The 25,309-nt window shown below is 46.7% G+C and overlaps 1 protein-coding gene across 7 annotated transcripts in view; it reads left to right on the forward strand.

The window, feature by feature from the left end:
* Positions 1-25,309, forward strand: part of SETD9 (SET domain containing 9) — a 240,609-nt gene that overhangs the window by 19,795 nt on the left and 195,505 nt on the right. The window contains exon 1 of one of the 7 annotated variants that reach the window (XM_069627300.1): positions 15,234-15,289. The exons of 4 other annotated variants lie outside the window; for them this stretch is intronic. In XM_069627300.1, the coding sequence (XP_069483401.1) occupies positions 15,249-15,289 (41 nt within the window). In that variant the 5' untranslated portion in view covers positions 15,234-15,248. Of the gene's footprint in view, positions 1-15,233; positions 15,290-15,336; positions 15,452-25,309 lie in introns of those variants that run through there. 2 more of the 7 variants (XM_069627308.1, XM_069627301.1) reach the window with 2 other exon arrangements.

Consider the following 25,309-nt stretch of genomic DNA (forward strand, 5'->3'; position numbering starts at 1 on the left):
CACAAATGGAGCTTCCTGCCCCATACGCTGTTGTACCGAGCCCAAAAATCTACTAACTCAGTCTGCCTTTATGCTAATCAGGCACAAGCACAGCGCAGCCGAACAACACGATACGGCCCGCATTACCCGACCAGCGCATAGACCCCGAATCCCGTACTCGTGGCCACGCGCGCTATAATTATCCACAACCCCCCCAACCACAGCACACCATTGCAGTGGACGTTTAAAATGGATAACAAACAGCGGCCTCCTTTGTTTCATACACTATAACCCTTTTTACTCAATTCAACACATTGCAGATCTCTAAAAAAAGATTGCAGGTTGCATCGAACTATTCCCATATCTATTCTGGTAGTGACAAGTTATGCATCCATTTCAAATCCCCGCAATAACAAGGCTTCTAACCCCCCAGGCACCCCAACGACGTGTCCCGCAACGAAAGGCGGATGGCGCCACTCCCCCGAGCGCAAACCACAACACCCAGAATGCGCCGTAAAACATACCCACGCCCCTTTCGAATGGCCGCACCCCTCCCCTCACGTTCCCTGCAAGTTCTTCCCAGTATAACCATTGCAGTGTGATACATTACTTATTCCACACCTTCGGTGAAATACATGCAAATGTAACTAATTACTTAATTACAGTCTAAATGCCTTAATCTTCCCCTTTTTATGTTGGCAGCCATCTGTATTGCCCTTCAATTGAACCATATTGCCACCTTGAATTTGTCCCCGTTCTGTAGTAGCGCAGCCTGTGCCTTAACCCATTAGACAACGGCCCCCATTAGCCACGAGGTTGCACCCATCCTTTCCCTGCGAGTTGCTTCTCGGCTGCCCGTGTTGCTGGGCTTGAAGCAACCATAAGGTGTCTAAAATGCAAGCCGTAGCCCCTGTTCAGTTTTAGTGTAATGTAGCACGGCACCTGCTCCGACTTTGCCCCGAACTCGTAATTGATAACGCCACACTACACGCCCCATAATGCACTCCCAAACCACAAGTTCACGAAATACATGTTAAATGTTAAAGGTATTTGTACCGTGCACCGTCAACAACGGAATTGGTTCCAGAGGCGCTCTGGCGGATCTGTAAATGATAAGGTGGGATGGGTTAGTAAGGTGAAGAGGGAGTAGGATAGTGAGAGGAGTGGTGTTCTGTTGGCAGCTTCAACTCGGTATACACCAGATGCTGAGCTTTGCTGCGGGTATTGGATCAGTGTCAGGCCGCGTGTGCTGTTGCAGTGTTGTGAAGTGCGTGCAGGTTTTGGTGCGAGAGATGGTTGTGTGAGTTTTTGAGTGAGATAAGTATGCAGAGTTTGAGCTTGTATTGGTTAATGGGTTACCTGACCTTTACCATGCTTGTATTCACAGATCTGTCCAAGTGTGGCACCCGCCGACCGCCCACAGCTCCACCTGGATGCGGCGTAGGCCGATGCTTAGGATTCCATCTAGGAGTGGGTATGCCAACATTCACAGTCCCGCCCAGATGCAGCGCAGGTCAACATCCACAATTCCAAGTGTGGCATACGCTAACAATCAAGTTTCACCTGGGTGCGGGCATGCTAATATTCACAGTCCTGTCTAGATGCAACGCGGGCCAGTACTCACAATTCTATCCAGGTGTGAACATGCTAATTTTCACAATTCTATCTAACTGTGGACATGCCAACATTCAAAGTCCTACCGAATGCGACGCAGGCTAACATTCGCAGTTCTATATAAGTGTGGACATGCTAATAATCACAATCCTTTATAAGAGCGGCATGCTAATATTCTCAATTCTATCCAAGTGTGGACATGCCAACATTGAAAGTCCTATCTAAGATGTAACGCAGAATAATATTCACAATTCTATCCAAGTGTGGACATGCCAACATTGAAAATCCTATCTAGATGCAACGCAGGCCAACATTCACAATCCTGTCTAAGTGTGGACATGCTGATATTCACAACTCTGTCTAAGCACGACGCAGACTTAACATTCCCAACTGTAAGTGTGGCATATGCTAACATTCAAGTTCCATCTAAGTGCGGCGCTTGTTGACCTTGACAGGTATGTTCGTATGTAATGCAAGGCATCTTCGACAGTCCTGTCATGAATAAGTTCAGTCTGGTGGTCACAAATCTGAGTGTACCTGGTGTGATTCTATGGGAGTCTATTATTTGGAGGTAAGATAGAGTGGTAGGTGTTTTCTGGAGTAGAGTGATTGCTCCACTCCCCCCACCCATGCCACACTCACAGTTTTTGTTGGTGTCTGATGACTGCTGGCTTCACTGGCTTCCCTGGAGCCGCCAATGTCGGAGCCGCCCTTGGCCTTCGGGCCCTTAGCTGCAGGGGCTGCCGGGCAGAGGGCTGCCCTGGGGATTTCAGATTTGTCTGTCAGGTAGCCAATCACGGGGGGGCGGGTTGGGAGGCGGGATAATTACACGGGAAGCTGGTCGGGAGGGGGAGAGGGAACAAGGCTGCTTGCGGGCAGCTGGGGCCGAATAGTTATGTAAAAAAGGGCCCAAAGGGGTCCCAAGAGCTTCCACTCACCTGGCCTGCATTGTTGCAAATGGCGAGGCAGCCGGTGGCTAGGCTGCACTCACTCCAGAGGCAGTAGCACATGCATGTAAGCTATCCCTAAATTACGTTTACACTACAGGCCAGCAGTGAAGCCTCAGTGCTGCGCCTTTACTTGTGCCATGACTCGCATTAGTATATATAGATTTGCCCATCGCTGCGTCAAGGAAATGCAGTCGATGTACCTGACAATCATTACATCATTGACTACCCGACACCCCCCCCCTGCTAAATTCCCCCGTAGCTCCTAACCTATGACTATCGGTGCTGCATCGTGCATCACGCCAACGTTTTAATGCCCCTGCTTGTTTATGGTCCACAATCTACTTTTCTAACCCCCTGTATTCCCCTTACGCACTGAAATTCACTGTGCATTCCAACGGCGGCACAAGCACTTCTACTCCACGGACAAAGCCCTTCACCCCTACCTCGCACGCACACAGCCAATCCTCCTAAACAAACCGAAACGCCCAAACCCATACAAGTTAACAAACACCCCACCTTATTCGAACGAAAGCTCCCTGCCTCGGGTCTTTACCTCCTGTTTCTTCCGACCGCGACACAACGCTCCCTTTGTCACTGTAACTGAAAAAACCCTAATTCACAGGAACACTGGAGCACACGGCTCCCGGAAACCTTCCTCGACTGGATTTCCACTAGGATGGGAGGGAAGGACCAAGAGGGCGCCCCAGAGAGGTCAGAGGCTTTATGTAGCCCCCCACCTCACCTGGTTCTGTTACCCCCTCCAACCGCCATCCCAAGAATAGGGGCCCTCTCTTGGTCCGTTGTTGATTTCCTTCTTTCTCCATGTCGGCTGGGTGGATACCCCCACTAAGGGCAGCGCCCGCCATTTGCCGTCTGGAGGCCAGCGCGTTCGCCCACTATTACCATGCTGAGAAGGCTATCCAGCACTTTTTTCCCTTGTATTTTGTCACTTGTAATTTTCCTAAATTCAAAATGGCAAAGAAAAACTAAAAGTCCCACAATTAATAAGGACAGAATGGCCGTCTGACGCATGGCAACTGATTTAGTTGCGTAGGCTGTGATCTTGGATAGCAGTAGTACGAGAGTTTCCAGCACAACAGGAGTGGAGGGAGCAATGAGTGAACTATGGAAAAAGTCCTTATTGTGTTGTTGTATAGATATTCCAGAGAGGACTGGGGTTCACACTACGCATTCACCATTCAGAGCACCCAGGGCCCAACAAACCCTCCCCTGGTATACAAACTGAGGAGTCGGCCAAAGGCAAGTTAGAACTGTCCTTTATTTTCCATAGCAGACAGGGATCATACAGGAAATGGCAAGATCTGCAGCAATCACAGCTCCTGAGCCTGTGTCATGGACCTTTGCTTAGGTCTGAAGTCAGAAGTCGGGGGTCTTCCACAAAAACCTAAGAGCCATGCCCAATTGGGTGGTTAGAGTGGTATTATCCATAGCCAGCACCTATAGATGTTAGCTAACTGGCCCTCTCATGTCAGGTGGCTTTGCCTGAGCCTTCCCCAGAACCTATCTATTACATTGTTGTAGAGTCGTAGGATTACCATTGTCCCTTGCCCATCCTCACCTGGATTAGATTAGTGTTCTCCCTGAGACCCAGCTCTGTTCTCAGGGCTCCATGCACCTTCTCAAGGTGGTTGTAACAACTATGTGTCCCCATTGTTGCCATCAGTATAACCAGTTTGCCTTTGAGAGTGCCTGCAGGGTTGCAACATTGTAAAACAACACATGTATCACTTTGTGTCTGCTTCGCTGGGAACTGCTCTTCCCACGGCGGAATCATCAAATGCTATCATCTCGGTCGGTAATAATGGGCACTCCTTTATCTGTGTCCTTAGCTTATTTCTTTCTTCTATCTTATCATCTTCACCATTTGTATTTATATCCATATTGTTGTCTTGCGGCATTGCGTGATGCAGATCTTACTCACACATAGTCCTGCTAGTACCAATATTAGTGCTCCTAGTAATACTTTTAGTCAGTGTTCCATCCATGTTGACATCCATGAGAAAATATATGGCAGCCAGCGTTGGTCTTTTCCTGTTCCTTTGGCTTTCTCCTCCACTTTGGTGTGCGTTTTCCGACACTCTTGTCACTGCTTCTGTCAGTGTGCCATTTGCTTCATGGTTTGCAGGCACGAATGTACAGCAAGAAGACCCGATCTTCCATTTCTGTCAGGAGGTCTAGAACGTATCTGTTTTGGAGAGCCATCAACCTTAATACTCGGAGCTCTTCTTTTATTGATGTGTACAAATGAACATGCTCCTCCCCAGTTGGGTGGCAGCTTCTCGTATGCCTTGGATCCACACACCCAATGGTGATCCATTAATACTGCCATCCCAACCTTCTTTGCTGGATGCTTTTCTGTGTACTTGCACTCTTTGTTTTCTCCGACCTTTACTGCACCATCATTCTGAAAACACAATGCTGCTTTCTTTAGTCGTATTATGGGCATTGGCCCAGCTTAATTGTCCACCCTGGTCAGTAACTTTGTACTTGCATCCTATTCCTTTAGGCATATATAATTTTCTGCTTGTGCTGTGTTTACTGGAACTTGTAGGAGCGTGTGTGCTTTGCTGCCTACTACTCCCTCCTTCCATCCTTCAGCTGTGTACACTTGGCCATACACAAGCATCTGTGGTTGTTCCCTACATCCTGGTTCCCCTCCTACTTCCTTGGGTCCCTTCATGGGACATGGCAATTCTTTCAGTGTTATCGTTTTTGTGTCTCTTGTCTCTGTGGCTGTCAGTTATGTGTTGTATACCCTAGTCTTTTTTCCAATACTCGTCCATCATGTCGAGTGCCTTTTTATATAGCTGTTTTCATAGGGAAATACTACATGAGAATAAGACACAGGATACAATAAGCATACTTTTAATAATGCCCTCCATCACCTACACCTCTTTGAACGCCTGTGTAGTCTTGAAGATGTTTGTTGCCTGCCTGAAAAGCGCTAAAAGAGGCATTATTGTTTTAGTGTTTTATTAATTCAAGCACCACAGACTTGGTGTTTGGTCATTGCAAGGAGAAATAAGGTTTTCCACGCAACTCTTATTCTAGGGTCACGGAGTACTGAGAGAAAGAGGGGTTTCCTATCTCTAGGTGTGGATATACTTGGGCCAAATAAGCTATGAAAACGCAGCAGAAAAACACATTAGGATGGCACCTTCTTGCGCTGTCTGATCTCTTGACAAATTGGGGGAATTGGCCGTGGAAAGTTTCCGGATGAGGATCAAGGAGAAGCATGAAACAATACAATGCTAACAATGCAATTATAACAGTCACACTTTCACGATGAATGCTGTCGTGCGGAAAGAAAAATAATAGACAATGTGCCCTCACTCTGGATGTGTAGGAAGTCCTTTCTCTATCTCTCTTGCTCTGGAGCGAGTAATCATAGGTTGTCCTCTGCTGGGTTTTGTTGCTTCCAGGCAATTGTTTTCTTCTTCTGCTGGTGGATCGTTGGCCCCTTCGTTGTTGGTGCTAGGAGAGGCCACCGGTTTGCAGGGCTTGATGTCCCCCAGATAGTGCCAAGTCTTTTTTCCTTCTAATTTGACTGATCGATCAGTGATCTGCTTCATGTTGTAAGTTCTTGTAACGCAGGGCTAAAACCACCACCTTGTAAAATCCCTCAGCAAAACTCTATCCTCCGGATACAATTGTGGTGGCGTCAAAAGGTCTTAATTTGCTTCTGGATCGTTGTTTTCTCACCTTGCTTCAGGCCTCTCCCGCAGTCACTGGGGTTGACAAGAAATGAGAGCCACTAGCCATCAAGGAGGTAGTGTATTCTTACATTACCTGACCCAATCATCAGACATTTTTTTTCTGTATCTTTCAGTGCCCTAGTGGGAGAGCCAGGAGAAGTCGCATGCACCGTTCTGTCACTTCATGTGGGGTTAAATGGTGGTTGGACCCTGGTTTATTGCGAAACGTGAATAAGATTAATGCAGTGGTCTTCAAACTTTTTTGCCCTGGGCCCCCCCTGAGCAAAATCTGGGCAGGGTTGGCCCCCTCACAAAAGTATGTATAAATGGCTATGAACTATTACGCACCGTCATCGCAACCTGCTCTCAGTATAGTCCCTGGGCTCCCCCACCTGCTCCCATCACAGTCGCTGGGCTCCCTCATCCCACTCCTACCCAGTCCCTGGGCTCTCCCAACCCCATCACAGACCCTGGGCTCTCCCCATCCTGCTCCCAACACTATCCCAGTGCTCCTGCCCATCCTGCTCCCACCATAGTCCCTGAGCTCACCCCACCCCTTCTCAACACAGTCCGAGGGCCAGTGGGAGCTGGTGTATTTTTTTATGTGGAAGGGCATACATATTTCCCACAAAAATGCCATAGCGACCGAGCGCGCAGTGAGGGAGCCTCAACCAATCAAAGGGGGGTTTGGGGTGGGGGGGGTTTCCCCCATTAATTGTTTTTTAAATAATGCATTAAAATGTTGCAATTTTGAGCATACTTTAGAAGAAAATGGGTAAAAGGCCAAACAGTTTGCAACTGGAACTGGGGGGCAAAGGGGGAAAGCATGGTATTTTTGACTGGACATCTATGAAGTGCTCATTGTTTCACTGGGCTGGCTCCTCGGCTCCTGCATAATGGGTGAGGAGGCCACTGGGTGGATGCCCCCTTGCCCATTATGGATGAGCCACCAGGCTCGGACTGGCCAGTGGGCCACTTTTCTGGCTAACGTGGGCCAGTTTGATGAGTTTCTTCACTATGCAGCTAATAGTTTCGACCATTGTTGCTGAATAAATATTCTTTAAATATCACAAATTGCTTACATTGTAACCAAAAACACCCCCTTGTGTACTATTCAAACAGTCTGTGACTTAAGGAATTAATATCCATTTGCTACTGCGGGCCACTTTTACATTGGTGCATGAGACAGTTTTATGGTCCAGTCTGACCATGTGTGCCAGCCCTTTTTTTTTTTTAACACATTTCATGCTGGGCTCTCTCGCACAGTTTGAAGACCTCTGGGTTAATGGAAGACAATTCAGCCAACTCTTATTGAGGTTTTTTTTAATTTTGATGATGCCTTCTTTGAGCTGCCTGTTAAAGTGCTCACACATACCATTTGCTTGTGGGTGATAGGCACAAGAGAATTTGTGTTGTATTCCTAACAAGGTTCTAATTTGTTAGAACATCTCATTGACGAAGTGAGGACCATTGTCAGACCGGGGGACCTCGCACACGCCCCATCGTGGAACATTTCTCGAACCAGGAATTTCGCTATGCTAAGGGCATGGGATGGGAACAAGGATCGGCTTCGATCCATCAGGAAAACGGGCACACAACTACTATCATTTAGCGGTAGCCCTGGCATACTTGGAGCATGTCAACATAGTCGATGTGCAGGTGCTGGAATGGACCCATTGGGCGAGGTATGGCTCCTCTCACTACCCTTAATGTATGACCTGCTGTAAATTGTTTACACACTATACAATTGGTCATGAATTCAGCCAGGTGTTCTGCCAAATTGGGACAGAACCAATCCTCTCCAATATGAGTAGCCATCACCCTCTTCCCTATGTGGGTAGGATGATGTAATTGTGTCAGTGCAGTGTGCAATAATGAGAATGCCATTACCACTTTTCCTGTGTTATTTTGCTGCCATAAGGCGTCTGTCGGAGACACTATACGTTCCCTCTTTATCCACAACTCCTTTTTTCCCCTGGATGCAGCTCCCTGCAATTTCATGATCTGTGTCACTGGTAATGTGTTATATCCTTCCTTTGGTATCATTGTTTGCGCATAATTCCACACTGGGGACGAAGCATCCATTTCTAAAATGTCCCCAAAATATGCATGTTATTTGCTTTCACGTCTGCTGCTTCATTACCCATAGAAATGGGGTCCTCCCCCTTCGTGTGTGCTTGGCACTTTGCCACTTCCATGTGCAGTGGGTACTGGAGTACCTCTTATCAGTCTGCCCAATAGGAATGCGTGCTGCACCAGTGACCAATCAGCATGTCAGAAGCCCCTCCTCAGCCAACGTGACAGTCCAGAATGCACCTGGGATGTCAGGTAGGCTGAATTGGAATACACTGTTTGTCTGCTAGTACTGTCAACATGTGCATGTAGTCATCTCTACACTGTGTCTCTGTCTTGCTGCAAATCAATATGTCCTCTACATACTGTATAACCTTTCTCTCTAATTTTACATTTCCTAAGTCCATTTGAAGTACTCTGTTGCATATAGAAGATGATTCACAGTACCCTTGAAGTCTTTTATGTTTCCACTTCTTATTTCTATATAGAAACTAAGTTAGGTCTGGTGTAATGGTATAGAGAAGAAGGCATTCTTCAAATATATGACCGTGAAGTGGGTAGCTTCCATGGGAATACTGCACAAAATTGTCACTGGATTCGGAACTAAAATAAATGTTGCTTCTACATTATAGTTCAGAGGGCGCAAGTCCTGTATAACACACCATGACCCTCGTTGCCTTTTTTCAGGGTATAACGCTGTGTTGCATGGTGATTCTGATGGTATTAGGATGTCCTGCCTCACTAGTTCTTATCAGCACTTATCCCTGTGAAGAGGGGGGTGAGGCAGGGGTGTATGGTGGCTCCCTTCTTGTTTAGTTTTTACTTGGCCGATATTGGACAGGAGGTCGATGGGGCAGCATTGGGCAGTGCCAAGTTAGGCACAAATTCAATAAAGTGGCTCATGTATGCAGATGATATCGTCCTCCTGGACAGAACACCAGTGGGACTGCAGAGGTTGCTAAATGCCTTGGATCAATATATGACAGAAAATGATCTTAAGGTTAATCCAGAGAAATCCAAAATAGTGATTTTTGGGAAGAAAGGGGGTAGAGGAGAGAAATGTGGGTGGTCTATGGGGGATATACAAATTCCGGTAACGGAGGAGGTGATTTACTTGGGATATACTTTGTATGCAACACCTAAAGTGGGCACAGTCTGGGCAGAGATGCTACAAAAATGCAGACAATTGGCCCAACTGCAGAAAATAATCAAGCAGTATTGTAAATTCGCTTTTATCGAGCAAAGATTGTTCCAATTCTTCTATATGGATTAGAGGCAAAACACCTGGTTTGGAATATAGACTGGCAGATTTTAGAGGGCAAGATTTGGAAAAAGGCATTACATCTTCCAAATAGTCTACCAATGGCTAGCCGGCGATTGGAGCTAGGTCTGTCTTCACTGGGGGCGCTTGCCGATTGGAAGCTCTTATCACTCTACAATCTGATAATAAATCCTAGACGAAACACACTATACGAAGATCTTCAAGTCCATTTGAGCCGAGAATCGGCAGGGATTTTACAGGCCTTAAAAAAAAATTCTCAAGGAATCCTTATTAGATGTAATAGTGGGATAGATACTTTAATTACAAACCCCATGAAGATTAAGAAGGGACTTTTATCATGCGATTGGCTAAAGTCAATTGACCACACACGATCCTCAATCGTGGCACCCTCGCTCTCACCGACGGATAAGAAACTTAATGCTGTAGCAAATTACTTGATGAAGTTCCCGGATACAATAGGGAGGCAAATCTTTCTCAGACTTCGATTGGGGGTGATCCACACAGGAGAGGTTCTAGCTCGTTGGGGCCAGGGTGAAAGAAGTAGGCACCTATGTCCACAATGTCAAAATCACAACAATCAGTCACTGGAGCATCCGTTAAGATTCTGTGAAGGCACATGGGCTGCCCGAAAGAAATATCTGGAACATTTTGTTTGCTCAAGTGACTGGCTGACATCTGATGAGTTTTGGGTACGAATGACTTCGGGCCATGAAACGGCCCTGACCATAAATGTAGTTAGAGTTCTACAACAGATAGGTTTTACTTAATATTAATATGTCTTCTTTCTTGTCTGTTATCGGTAGTGAAGCTGTGAAGATGAGAACATTTTGAAAGATATATTTTTTATATGACTGTAATTGTGTAAAAAAAACTGTTAGTTTAATATCACAATAAATAATAAAAAAAAATTAAAAAAATTCTTTCTTGGTCCTCCGTTGACGGTGGGCCACCGCTAATTTTTGTAAGCATTTTGAAAGTGATGCTCGGCCCCCCTACTGAGGCCTGAGATTCCCCGCTAGTGTTGGGCGAAGGGCATTTTAACCCCTTTGTGATGTTAGCATCATTGTCCCCGGAGGGGCCTGATATCAGGGCTTTTGTGCTGTTTACATTGTTTCCCAAAGGGGAGCCCCCATCCTGGCCATCGCCGCTTCCCAGCCTAACACTTTTGCTAGGGCTGCGAATTCCGCCCAAGATTCAGTGTCCATGAATCGGCCTACCGGAAATGTTCCTCTGACTGCCTCCTCCGCTAGCCCATCTTCTATTTCCGTATCCTCTGCATTCTTGATTCCTGGTCTCCCTGGCCTTCCTTGGTGAAACATTGCGACATGGCGGGAAGCAAAGCGGTCAACGACCGCTGTAACGTGGCACTAGTCACCCCCCTCCCCCTTCTCACCTAGCGTGCTTACTGTTAGGTGTCCCCGCTATACCTTCTAGCACTTGTACGGTGGACCCTGGACGTCTCGCTGCTCAGTTCACTCTGAGTGATAACTGCTTGCTCCTGTTCTTGGGAAAACCACAATTGTGTGAGATACTCGAATGCCTTGTTTGTGATCCTGCCTGCTTCTAACATTTCATGCTATTTGCCCAGTGCACCAAACATATTGGGGTGACAGACCCCACCCCTACCATCCTGTGTCCTATGTTACTGAAATGATCAGACATGGCATTATTAACTCGCCTATACACAAATGGTCCGAAGCGCAAAATGATTAATGGGCACCGCCTTTTGGGCGCTACCCCTTTCCATGACCTCTCTGAACTCCAAGCCCCCCGCATACCCCCTGCTTGCGTGGGCACCTTAGGCTTTACCATGAACATTCCTCAATTGGCAATGATGCCGCTTAATCGTGAAGGTTTTTTGTGAAGGTTTATCACGATTGCAATATTGTGCGATTTGGTAGACCAAGCAGACGGACCATGCACCCTATAAAGCAGTTGCTGGGCTGCATACTCTATAACGTGCAGAGAAATGCCAATAGACCATATGTCATTAGAGTTGTACAGACTTTTATCAGTTCCCAACCCTGTCTTTGCACATTTGACTCGATGGATTATACGTTAAAGGCCATAACGTTGCGATGTTCTATTGGCTCCAATGGTAAATCAATTTCGAGAACACAATGGCATGGTGATATTAGCATCTGGTGAACAACTTCATCTGGATATTGGCTTTTTTATTTTTTTATTTTTAAAATGTGCTGTTTTCCAACAGCATGCACCCTTAACAAAGCTTCTGCAGCACCTACGGCTTCTAAAGTGAGGTCCTGTATGCTGGTCCCCACTGGGCAATCACCAGCGTCTCCTACAAAACGCTTGGCAGGGCAAAATAACAGGCACTCATGTGCAAGTAAAATACAACCATCCCACCCGGTGCCAAACTGGGCCATAACTTGTCTTGGGGCCCCGATTAAAAAAAAAAAGTGGCCCGCAGCTGCAACAGCAATTTCTCTCTCAGTTTACTCTCACTGCCACGCGGTATCGAGGGGGAAGTTTTACTAGTTTCGCATTTTTTTTACTGGTATTTGATCAGTAGTATCCAACATTAGGACCTTGCCCAACCCTTAAATCTGACATGTTTGGTTGGACCGAATACCAATTGTTCCAGACACCCTGGCATCATTCTATACAACGCCCGAATTTCCCATAACCTTCCTTTGGTGCACCAACCCCTATCGTCCCTTCTCAAATTCCCCACAATGCCCCGAAATGTCTCATGGGTCCATATTGGCAGAATTGTAGCCATATCTTCCACAAATGGCTCGTGCATTCCACGATCGTGCCCATACCCATTTGTACGGCGACCTAATGCCATCCATGTGAGCAGCTTGCATGCTCGTAAACGTTCACCCTGACATCCCCCACGTGCATTCATCAAAACTTCCCAATTGTTTTGACAATGCTACACAACCACCCCCCCCCTCAAACCCGTGTCTGGCTGCACCTACCGGACCCCACAAAACAAGGAATGCCCCCCACACTTCCCCTCTGCTTCGCTATGACACCTTGCATTTGTTGCGAAATTAAAAGACAATATGAACGGGGCGCTACCACACAATAAGTTAGCTTGGAACGTCCCCCCCACTGCGTGGGTTACTACGGGGCACACCCCAGCCCAAAAGGTTTGTGCCTGAAACCGAGACCATAAATCTGCTCACCACTAACACTCGCCAACGAACTACACATCGCCCATTACACCACACTTGCAATATCAGCTGGCCACCTCGTGACGCATGGAACTCTCTTGAATCTACAATATGCCGTAACAGCGTTTTGCCACCAACATGTCCCGCGGGCCGCATACTATTAAACATTCACAGTTAAAGCATTGACACAACGCGGCCTGGAGACAGCGATAATTCCATATGGGAAATTACATTTGAAAAACACAACGCGGTACGGAAACCGCATACAATTCAATTTCCAAATTAACAATGCATGCTGAGTGCCCCATCTCTTAAATATACATAAGACAAAAAAACAAACACTGTGGGGAGTAACAGGCTGGGGTGCGCCTAGTCTTCGGCAATACATCGATAGTCAACCACAGCAGAAGCAACATACGAGGCGCCCCTAGACCTCCTTATGAGAATATCGCTTAACAAGCTAGGAACACGGGATTCAGCCCCTATATAGTCCATTCATAGGTATTAGGACCTTTAACACGGGAGTACTTTAACCCTCTTCAGACAAGAATTTAACTGAAATTCAATAACCAAGTCTTAACTTTTAAGGCGGATTCACCGGTTGTTGATGAGGATGGACCCTCATTCCTAGAGGTCTCCTATCCACACTTCTAGAAAACGGGTTGCACTTCAGCAACGCCAGGAGCAATAATTCTGACCAAGTTGAAATAAAACACTAATCGATTATTAGTGACCATTGGACTTTTAATAGACTCGGGAATTTGGAATTATTCACTAATATTGAACATTTGACTCAGGAGTCTCCTGCCCTGTTGTTTAGCGATCTTAAATGTACATGACACATATGTTGTCCGGCCGCTCCTTACCGCTCTATCGGTTAGCAATTAGCATGGTACATGAATAAGCAGCTTGGAACTGCCCGTTCAGATGTTCCTATTTGGTGCACATAGACGAACAAAGCAAGCAGATGTTCATGCCCCCCTCTGCAGAACAATCTGTTCATTTTAGAGCCGTTACTTATCCAATGCTTTTTACGTTATGCGTGCTGCTTGCATAAACATCGCACCATCACAAATGGAGCTTCCTGCCCCATACGCTGTTGTACCAAGCCCAAAAATCTACTAACGCAGTCTGCCTTTATGCTAATCAGGCACAAGCACAGCGCAGCCGAACAACACGATACGGTCCGCATTACCCGACCAGCGCATAGACCCCAATCCCGTACTCATGGCCACGCGCGCTATAATTATCCACAACCCCCCCAACCACAGCACACTATTGCAGTGGACGTTTAAAATGGATAACAAACAGCGTCCTCCTTTGTTGCATACACTATAACCCTTTTTACTCAATTCAACACATTGCAGATCTCTAAAAAAAGATTGCAGGTTGCATCGAACTATTCCCATATCTATTCTGGTAGTGACAAGTTATGCATCCATTTCAAATCCCCGCAATAACAAGGCTTCTAACCCCCCAGGCACCCCAACGTCGTGTCCCGCAACGAAAGGCAGATGGCGCCACTCCCCCGAGCGCAAACCACAACACCCAGAATCCGCCGTAAAACATACCCACGCCCCTTTCGAATGGCCGCACCCCTCCCCTCACGTTCCCTGTAAGTTCTTCCCAGTATTACCATTGCAGTGTGATACATTACTTATTCCACACCTTCGGTGAAATACACGCAAATGTAACTAATTACAGTCTAAATGCCTTAATCTTCCCCTTTTGATGTTGGCAGCCATCTGTATTGCCCTTCAATTGAACCATATTGCCACCTTGAATTTGTCCCCGTTCTGTAGTAGCGCAGCCTGTGCCTTAACCCATTAGACAACGGCCCCCATTAGCCACGAGGTTGCACCCATCCTTTCCCTGCGAGTTGCTTCTCGGCTGCCCGTGTTGCTGGGCTTGAAGCAACCATAAGGTGTCTACCATGCAAGCCGTAGCCCCTGTTCAGTTTTAGTGTAATGTAGCATGGCACCTGCTCCGACTTTGCCCCGAACTCGTAATTGGTAACGCCACACTACACGCCCCATAATGCACTCCCAAACCACAAGTTCACGAAATACATGTTAAATGTTAAAGGTATTTGTACCGCGCACCGTCAACAACGGAATTGGTTCCCAGGCGCTCTGGCGGATCTGTAAATGATAAGGAGGGATGGGTTAGTAAGGTGAAGAGGGAGTAGGATAGTGAGAGGAGTGGTGTTCTGTTGGCAGCTTCAACTCGGTATACACCAGATGCTGAGCTTTGCTGCGGGTATTGGATTGGTGTCAGTCCGCGTGTGCTGTTGCTCCGGCTTATGTGTTGTTGCAGTGTTGTGAAGTGCGTGCGGCTTGTGGTGCGAGAGATGGTTGTGTGAGTTTTTGAGTGAGATAAGTATGCAGAGTTTGAGCTTGTATTGGTTAGTGGGTTACCTGACCTTTAACATGCTTGTATTCACAGATCTGTCCAAGTGTGGCACCCGCCGACCGCCCACAGTTCCACCTGGATGCGGCGTAGGCCGATGCTTAGGATTCCATCTAGGAGTGGGTATGCCAACATTCACAGTCCCACCCAGATGCGGCGCAGGTCAACATCCACAATTCCAAGTGTGGCATACTCTAACAATCAAGTTTCACCTGGGTGCGGGCATGCTAATATTCACAGTCCTGTCTAGATGCAACGCGGGCCAGTACTCACAATTCTATCCAGGTGTGAACATGCTAATTTTCACAATTCTATCTAACTGTGAACATGGCAACATTCAAAGTCCTATCCAGACGCGACGCAGGCTAACATTCGCAGTTCTATATAAGTGTGGACATGCTAATAATCACAATCCTATATAAGAGCGGCATGCTAATATTCTCAATTCTATCCAAGTGTGGACATGCCAACATTGAAAGTCCTATCTAAAATGTAACGCAGAATAATATTCACAATTCTATCCAAGTATGGACATGCCAACATTGAAAATCCTATCTAGATGCGACGCAGGCCAACATTCACAATCCTGTCTAAGTGTGGACATGCTAACATTCACAATTCTATCCAAGTGTGGACATGCTGATATTCACAACTCCGTCTAAGCACGACGCAGGCTTAACATTCCCAACTGTAAGTGTGGCATATGCTAACATTCAAGTTCCATCTAAGTGCCGCGCTTGTTGACCTTGACAGGTATGTTCGTATGTAATGCAAGGCATCTTCGACAGTCCTGTCATGAATAAGTTCAGTCTGGTGGTCACAAATCTGAGTGTACCTGGTGTGAGTCTATGGCAGTCTATTATTTGGAGGTAAGATAGAGTGGTAGGGGTTTTCTGGAGTAGAGTGATTGCTCCACTCCCCCCCCATGCCACACTCACAGTTTTTGTTGGTGTCTGATGACTGCTGGCTTCACTGGCTTCCCCTGCAGACACATCTTGGAGCCGCCAATGTCGGAGCCGCCCTTGGCCTTGGGGCCCTTAGCTGCAGGGGCTGCCGGGCAGAGGGCTGCCCTGGGGATTTCAGATTTGTCTGTCAGGTAGCCAATCACGGGGGGCGGGGGGCGGGTTGGGAGGCGGGATAATTACACGGGAAGCTGGTCGGGAGGGGGAGAGGGAACAAGGCTGCTCGCGGGCAGCTGGGGCCGAATAGTTATGTAAAAAAAGGGCCCAAAGGGGTCCCAAGAGCTTCCACTCACCTGGCCTGCATTGTTGCAAATGGCGAGGCAGCCGGTGGCTAGGCTGCACTCACTCCAGAGGCAGTAGCACATGCACGTAAGCTGTCCCTAAATTACAACGTTTACACTACAGGCCAGCAGTGAAGCCTCAGTGCTGCGCCTTTACTTGTGCCATGACTCGCATTAGTATATATAGATTTGCCCATCGCTGCGTCAAGGAAATGCAGTCGATGTACCTGACAATCATTACATCATTGACTACCCGACACCCCCCCCTGCTAAATTCCCCCGTAGCTCCTAACCTATGACTATCAGTGCTGCATCGTGCATCACGCCAACGTTTTAATGCCCCTGCTTGTTTATGGTCCACAATCTACTTTTCTAACCCCCTGTATTCCCCTTACGCACTGAAATTCACTGTGCATTCCAACGGCGGCACAAGCACTTCTACTCCACGGACAAAGCCCTTCACCCCTACCTCGCACGCACACAGCTAATCCTCCTAAACAAACCGAAACGCCCAAACCCATACAAGTTAACAAACACCCCACCTTATTCGAACGAAAGCTCCCTGCCTCGGGTCTTTACCTCCTGTTTCTTCCGACCGCGACACAACGCTCCCTTTGTCACTGTAACTGAAAAAACCCTAATTCACAGGAACACTGGAGCACACGGCTCCCGGAAACCTTCCTCGACTGGATTTCCACTAGGATGGGAGGGAAGGACCAAGAGGGCGCCCCAGAGAGGTCAGAGGCTTTATGTAGCCCCCCACCTCACCTGGTCCTGTTACCCCCTCCAACCCCCATCCCAAGAATGGGGGCCCTCTCTTGGTCCGTTGTTGATTTCCTTCTTTCTCCATGTCGGCTGGGTGGATACCCCCACTAAGGGCAGCGCCCGCCATTTGCCGTCTGGAGGCCAGCGCGTTCGCCCACTATTACCATGCTGAGAAGGCTATCCAGCACTTTTTTTCCTTGTATTTTGTCACTTGTAATTTTCCTAAATTCAAAATGGCAAAGAAAAACTAAAAGTCCCACTATTAATAAGGACAGAATGGCCAACTGACGCATGGCAACTGATTTAGTTGCGTAGGCTGTGATCTTGGATAGCAGTAGTACGAGAGTTTCCAGCACAACAGGAGTGGAGGGAGCAATGAGTGAACTATGGAAAAAGTCCTTATTGTGGTGTTGTATAGATATTCCAGAGAGGACTGGGGTTCACACTACGCATTCACCATTCAGAGCACCCAGGGCCCAACAAACCCTCCCCTGGTATACAAACTGAGGATTCAGCCAAAGGCAAGTTAGAACTGTCCTTTATTTTCCATAGCAGACAGGGATCATACAGGAAATGGCAAGATCTCCAGCAATCACAGCTCCTGAGCCTGTGTCATGGACTTTTGCTTAGGTCTGAAGTCAGAAGTCGGGGGTCTTCCACAAAAACCTAAGAGCCATGCCCAATTGGGTGGTTATAGTGGTATTATCCATAGCCAGCACCTATAGATGTTAGCTAACTGGCCCTCTCATGTCAGGTGGCTTTGCCTGAGCCTTCCCCAGAACCTATCTATTACATTGTTGTAGAGTCGTAGGATTACCATTGTCCCTTGCCCATCCTCACCTGGATTAGATTAGTGTTCTCCCTGAGACCCAGCTCTGTTCTCAGGGCTCCATGCACCTTCTCAAGGTGGTTGTAACAACTATGTGTCCCCATTGTTGCCATCAGTATAACCAGTTTGCCTTTGAGAGTGCCTGCAGGGTTGCAACATTGTAAAACAACACATGTATCACTTTGTGTCTGCTTCGCTGGGAACTGCTCTTCCCACGGCGGAATCATCAAATGCTATCATCTCGGTCGGTAATAATGGGCACTCCTTTATCTGTGTCCTTTCTTATTTCTTTCTTCTATCTTATCATCTTCACCATTTGTATTTATATCCATATTGTTGTCTTGCGGCATTGCGTGATGCAGATCTTACTCACACATAGTCCTGCTAGTACCAATATTAGTGCTCCTAGTAATACTTTTAGTCAGTGTTCCATCCATGTTGACATCCATGAGAATATATACGACAGCCAGCGTTGGCCTTTTCCTGTTCCTTTGGCTTTCTCCTCCACTTTGGTGTGCGTTTTCCGACACTCTTGTCACTGCTTCTGTCAGTGTGCCATTTGCTTCATGGTTTGCAGGCACGAATGTACAGCAAGAAGACCCGATCTTCCATTTCTGTCAGGAGGTCTAGAACATATCTGTTTTGGAGAGCCATCAACCTTAATACTCGGAGCTCTTCTTTTACTGATGTGTACAAATGAACATGCTCCTCCCCAGTTGGGTGGCAGCTTCTCGTATGCCTTGGATCCACACACCCAATGGTGATCCATTAATACTGCCATCCCAACCTTCTTTGCTGGATGCTTTTCTGTGTACTTGCACTCTTTGTTTTCTCCGACCTTTACTGCAACATCATTCTGAAAACACAATGCTGCTTTCTTTAGTCGTATTATGGGCATTGGCCCAGCTTAATTGTCCACCCTGGTCAGTAACTTTGTACTTGCATCCTATTCCTTCAGGCATATATAATTTTCTGCTTGTGCTGTGTTTACTGGAACTTGTAGGAGCGTGTGTGCTTTGCTGCCTACTACTCCCTCCTTCCATCCTTCAGCTGTGTACACTTGGCCATACACAAGCATCTCTGGTTGTTCCCTACATCCTGGTTCCCCTCCTACTTCCTTGGGTCCCTTCATGGGACATGGCAATTCTTTCAGTGTTATCGTTTTTGTGTCTCTTGTCTCTGTGGCTGTCAGTTATGTGTTGTATACCCTAGTCTTTTTTCCAATACTCGTCCATCATGTCGAGTGCCTTTTATATAGCTGTTTTCATAGGGAAATACTACATGAGAATAAGACACAGGATACAATAAGCATACTTTTAATAATGCCCTCCATCACCTACACCTCTTTGAACGCCTGTGTAGTCTTGAAGATGTTTGTTGCCTGCCTGAAAAGCGCTAAAAGAGGCATTATTGTTTTAGTGTTTTATTAATTCAAGCACCGCAGACTTGGTGTTTGGTCATTGCAAAGAGAAATAAGGTTTCCCACGCAACTCTTATTCTAGGGTCACGGAGTACTGAGAGAAAGATGGGTTTCCTATCTCTAGGTGTGGATATACTTGGGCCAAATAAGCTATGAAAACGCAGCAGAAAAACACATTAGGATGGCACCTTCTTGCGCTGTCTGATCTCTTGACAAATTGGGGGAATTGGCCGTGGAAAGTTTCCGGATGAGGATTAAGGAGAAGCATGAAACAATACAATGCTAACAATGCAATTATAACAGTCACACTTTCACGATGAATGCTGTCGTGCGGAAAGAAAAATAATAGACAGTGTGCCCTCACTCTGGATGTGTAGGAAGTCCTTTCCCTATCTCTCTTGCTCTGGAGCGAGTAATCATAGGTTGTCCTCTGCTGGGTTTTGTTGCTTCCAGGCAATTGTTTTCTTCTTCTGCTGGTGGATCGTTGGCCCCTTCGTTGTTGGTGCTAGGAGAGGCCACCGGTTTGCAGGGCTTGATGTCCCCCAGATAGTGCCAAGTCTTTTTCCCTTCTAATTTGACTGATCGATCAGTGACCTGCTTCATGGTGTAAGTTCCTGTAACGCAGGGCTAAAACCACCACCTTGTAAAATCCCTCAGCAAAACTCTATCCTCCGGATACAATTGTGGTGGTGTCAAAAGGTCTTAATTTGCTTCTGGATCGTTGTTTTCTCACCTTGCTTCAGGCCTCTCCCGTAGTCACTGGGGTTGACAAGAAATGGGAGCCACTAGCCATCAAGGAAGTAGTGTATTCTTACATTACCTGACCCAATCATCAGACATTTTTTTCTGTATCTTTCAGTGCCCTAGTGGGAGAGCCAGGAGAAGTCGCATGCACCGTTCTGTCACTTCATGTGGGGTTAAATGGTGGTTGGACCCTGGTTTATTGCGAAACGTGAATAAGATTAATGCAGTGGTCTTCAAACTTTTTTGCCCTGGGCCCCCCCTGAGCAAAATCTGGGCAGGCTGGGCCCCCTCACAAAAGTATGTATAAATGGCTATGAACTATTACGCACCGTCATCGCAACCTGCTCTCAGTATAGTCCCTGGGCTCCCCCACCTGCTCAAATCACAGCGCTGGGCTCCCTCATCCCACTCCTACCCAGTCCCTGGGCTCTCCCAACCCCATCACAGACCCTGGGCTCTCCCCATCCTGCTCCCAACACTATCCCAGTGCTCCTGCCCATCCTGCTCCCACCATAGTCCCTGAGCTCACCCCACCCCTTCTCAACACAGTCCGAGGGCCAGTGGGAGCTGGTGTATTTTTTTTTATGTGGAAGGGCATACATATTTCCCACAAAAATGCCATAGCGACCGAGCGCGCAGTGAGGGAGCCTCAACCAATCAAAGGGGGGTTTGGGGTGGGGGGGTTTTCCCCCATTAATTGTTTTTTAAATAATGCATTAAAATGTTGCACTTTTGAGCATACTTTAGAAGAAAATGGGTAAAAGGCCAAACAGTTTGCAACTGGAACTGGGGGGCAAAGGGGGAAAGCATGGTATTTTTGACTGGACATCTATGAAGTGCTCATTGTTTCACTGGGCTGGCTCCTCGGCTCCTGCATAATGGGTGAGGAGGCCACTGGGTGGATGCCCCCTTGCCCATTATGGATGAGCCACCAGGCTCGGACTGGCCAGTGGGCCACTTTTCTGGCTAACGTGGGCCAGTTTGATGAGTTTCTTCACTATGCAGCTAATAGTTTCGACCATTGTTGCTGAATAAATATTCTTTAAATATCACAAATTGCTTACATTGTAACCAAAAACACCCCGTTGGGTGCTATTCAAACAGTCTGTGACTTAAGGAATTAATATCCATTTGCAACTGCGGGCCACTTTTACATTGGTGCATGAGACAGTTTTATGGTCCAGTCTGACCATGTGTGCCAGCCCTTTTTTTTTTTTTTAACACATTTCATGCTGGGCTCTCTCGCACAGTTTGAAGACCTCTGGGTTAATGGAAGACAATTCAGCCAACTCTTATTGAGGTTTTTTTTAATTTTGATGATGCCTTCTTTGAGCTGCCTGTTAAAGTGCTCACACATTCCATTTGCGTGTGGGTGATAGGCACAAGAGAATTTGTGTTGTATTCCTAACAAGGTTCTAATTTGTTAGAACATCTCATTGACGAAGTGAGGACCATTGTCAGACCGGGGGACCTCACACACGCCCCATCGTGGAACATTTCTCGAACCAGGAATTTCGCTGTGCTAAGGGTATGGGATGGGAACAAGGATCGGCTTCGATCCATCAGGAAAACGAGCACACAACTACTATCATTTAGCGGTAGCCCTGGCATACTTGGAGCATGCAGGTGCTGGAATGGACCCATTGGGCGAGGTATGGCTCCTCTCACTACCCTTAATGTATGACCTGCTGTAAATTGTTTACACACTATACAATTGGTCATGAATTCAGCCAGGTGTTCTGCCAAATAGGGACAGAACCAATCCTCTCCAATATGAGTAGCCATCACCTTCTTCCCTATGTGGGTCGGATGATGTAATTGTGTCAGTGCAGTGTGCAATAATGAGAATGGCATTACCACTTTTCCTGTGTTGTTTTGCTGCCATAAGGCGTCTGTCGGAGACACTATACGTTCCCTCTTTATCCACAACTCCTTTTTTCCCCTGGATGCAGCTCCCTGCAATTTCATAATCTGTGTCACTGGTAATGTGTTATATCCTTCCTTTGGTATCATTGTTTGCGCATAATTCCACACTGGGGACGAAGCATCCATTTCTAAAATGTCCCCAAAATATGCATGTTATCTGCTTTCACGTCTGCTGCTTCATTACCCATAGAAATGGGGTCCTCCCCCTTCGTGTGTGCTTGGCACTTTGCCACTTCCATGTGCAGTGGGTACTGGAGTACCTCTTATCAGTCTGCCCAATAGGAATGCGTGCTGCACCAGTGACCAATCAGCATGTCAGAAGCCCCTCCTCAGCCAACGTGACAGTCCAGAATGCACCTGGGATGTCAGGTAGGCTGAATTGGAATACACTGTTTGTCTGCTAGTACTGTCAACATGTGCATGTAGTCATCTCTACACTGTGTCTCTGTCTTGCTGCAAATCAATATGTCCTCTACATACTGTATAACCTTGCTCTCTAATTTTACATTTCCTAAGTCCATTTGAAGTACCCTGTTGCATATAGAAGATGATTCACAGTACCCTTGAAGTCTTTTAAGTTTCCACTTCTTATTTCTATATAGAAACTAAGTTAGGTCTGGTGTAATGGTATAGAGAAGAAGGCAATCTTCAAATCTATGACCGTGAAGTGGGTAGCTTCCATGGGAATACTGCACAAAATTGTCACTGGATTCGGAACTAAAATAAATGTTGCTTCTACATTATAGTTCAGAGGGCGCAAGTCCTGTATAACACACCATGACCCTCGTTGCCTTTTTTCAGGGTATAACGCTGTGTTGCATGGTGATTCTGATGGTATTAGGATGTCCTGCCTCACTAGTGCTGCATTTGGCTCATAGATGCCCTCAGCTGCCTCCCCGGACAGGGGATATTGCCTAGCTCGTGGTAAAATAGCTCCTGGCTTCAGTTTTATTTTCACTGCTCCTATCCCTCTCGGAAGCCCCACGTCATAGGAACCTGAGGTCCATAAGATGTTGGGGACCTTTGCCAAGTTTTCCTCGAGAAATGTCAGCGCTGCTTTTAGCATAATCGCCATTCTCTGTGGTACCTCTGTAATGTATTTTCACCCATTATGTTATACTAATTTCAAACACTACCTTGTGATCTGATCAATTGTCTTTGAATAATTCTTCATTTGTAACTATAGTCCATCTGTACACTTCTACCACAGTGATAACTGATAGCCATGGTCGCCCTGTGTCACCTGTCGTCCTGCACTATTACTGCCTCTACTTCTAGTGGCACCATTGTCCCTTCCTTCTCGTCTAATGGTAATTCTAGCCTAATATGTACTTATTTGGAATACGCCACATATTTCGCTGAATCCATGGGAGCCATGCTATTAATATTTCAGTCCCATATCGCAATAGTTCCTCATCTGCAGACACCCCCCTCTCTATCTTGCGTCCACAATAAGCTTGAATAATTTCCTTCATGTTTAGAAGGTGTATCCCAGGTGTGGAAAACACTATCCCCTTGTCAGTGAATGTGATGGTCATGGTGAGTTTGCTCATGAGGTCTCTCCCCATTATGTTTACTCGTGTCTGTTGGGAATACAGTGTCTGTTGGAAAAACAGTAAGAGTAGTGGCAGGTTGTGCTCGCCTATAGAAAGTGCAATATTGTTGGTAAATGGAACCAATTCCATTGCCCCAGAGAATGCTTGAGTATTCATAGCATCGCCTGACATTCTATACTTCCCTTGCCGGATGCAGGATCTAGTCGCCCCTGCGTCTACAAGAAAGGAGAACGTTTTGTCGCCTATCGTCACCCCTATGCGTGGTTCCTCCGATGGGTTGGCTGTAATCGATAGGATGGAACACATCAGGTCCGTCTGTGGTCTCTCTTATTGAGGGTATAATGACATTTTGTTTCCTGAGAATGTGTTGCCCACTACTACAGTAACCCCCCCCCTAGTTTCCTATTGGGAGTTGTTGTCATGGGGTCCGTGTATAGCAGTGTCCTGTCGTTTGGCTGTGCTTTGTAGGAAGGCTGCGTGTTATTCTGCATTTGCGATTTCTGTGGTGTTTGTGAATAATGTTGCGCTGGCGCCTACATTTGTGTTGCCTGTGTCATGGGCTGGTGTGTCTGCGGGTATACATTTTCTGCATGTCCTTGTTGTTGTGTCTGGTCTTGGGCATAGAACTCATCCTGTTCCCCTGCATATGCTTATCTCAAACTTTAACCGGATCACCTGAGGTTCTGGATGCTGCTCATGACCTTCCTGTTCTCCTCTGCTTTCTCTCTCTCTCACCTGCTGACGTACCTGCCTGCTGTGCCGACTGGTTGCTTGGCTGCCCCGAGAGTCTGACTGGGTACCAGGCTCCTTCATGATCAGGCTTCCCTGCACTGCCTCCGGGCATACCGCGCTCTTACGGTCTGTAACTGTAACCTCTACAGCTCCCTGTCTCCTTGCACTTTCCTAGAGCCGCACTGCCCTGGCTGCATTCACTCAGAGCATTGCTGCCCTGATTGCACTTCCCCCTTGCTTCTCCTTGGCACTCCCCCTCCCTCTCTTCCCCCTGCACTTTTGCACTGTTGCACTTGCACAATCTCAATGACACAAGGCCTAATAAAATTGTTTGTCTTGTCCTCCCTCTGTCTTCCACCCCTTGTATTATCGCTCCTAGAACCACTTGTGTACAGGCAGGTTATAAATGACATGACATATATCATATTTATTTATTAAGCACAAGAAAACCCTCAGGCATCAAGGCGCTGATACAACCTGTTACTCTCATATCGTATGTTACCTCTAGTATTACAAGTATTTCAAATGTATAGATATATTTTCAAGCACATAAAAAGATACAATATTAAAAATGCAAATGCAACACAAACACAAATCCATACAATGGGGTGCTTTTCTCCACGGTTAGTTGTTACACATGCATTCTAAATAGCAGGGACATTCTTGATGGAAAAGAGAAGTAGCTACCTAGTAAAAAGGTTGTATGAACAGGGTAAGGTTCACAGTCATTGCAAGGGAACAGCTGTTATCTTGCCCTTTGTAGTTAAATGTTTAAATGGGGTTTAGTTATTTGTTTGGTGGTAATAAACATAAGGCCTGAGGCCAGGGTCCAACAGTTTGTTTTTCCAGGTCATCGGGGGTTGCGTGTGGCCACATTAGAAGGTCTTTTTTAAGGAGCCAGGAGTCTATGAAATGGAGATTGTAATTT

This window comes from Ambystoma mexicanum, chromosome 6p (assembly GCF_040938575.1).
Source record: "Ambystoma mexicanum isolate Mex_15411 chromosome 6p, UKY_AmexF1_1, whole genome shotgun sequence".
Taxonomy (NCBI): Eukaryota; Metazoa; Chordata; class Amphibia; order Caudata; family Ambystomatidae; genus Ambystoma; species Ambystoma mexicanum.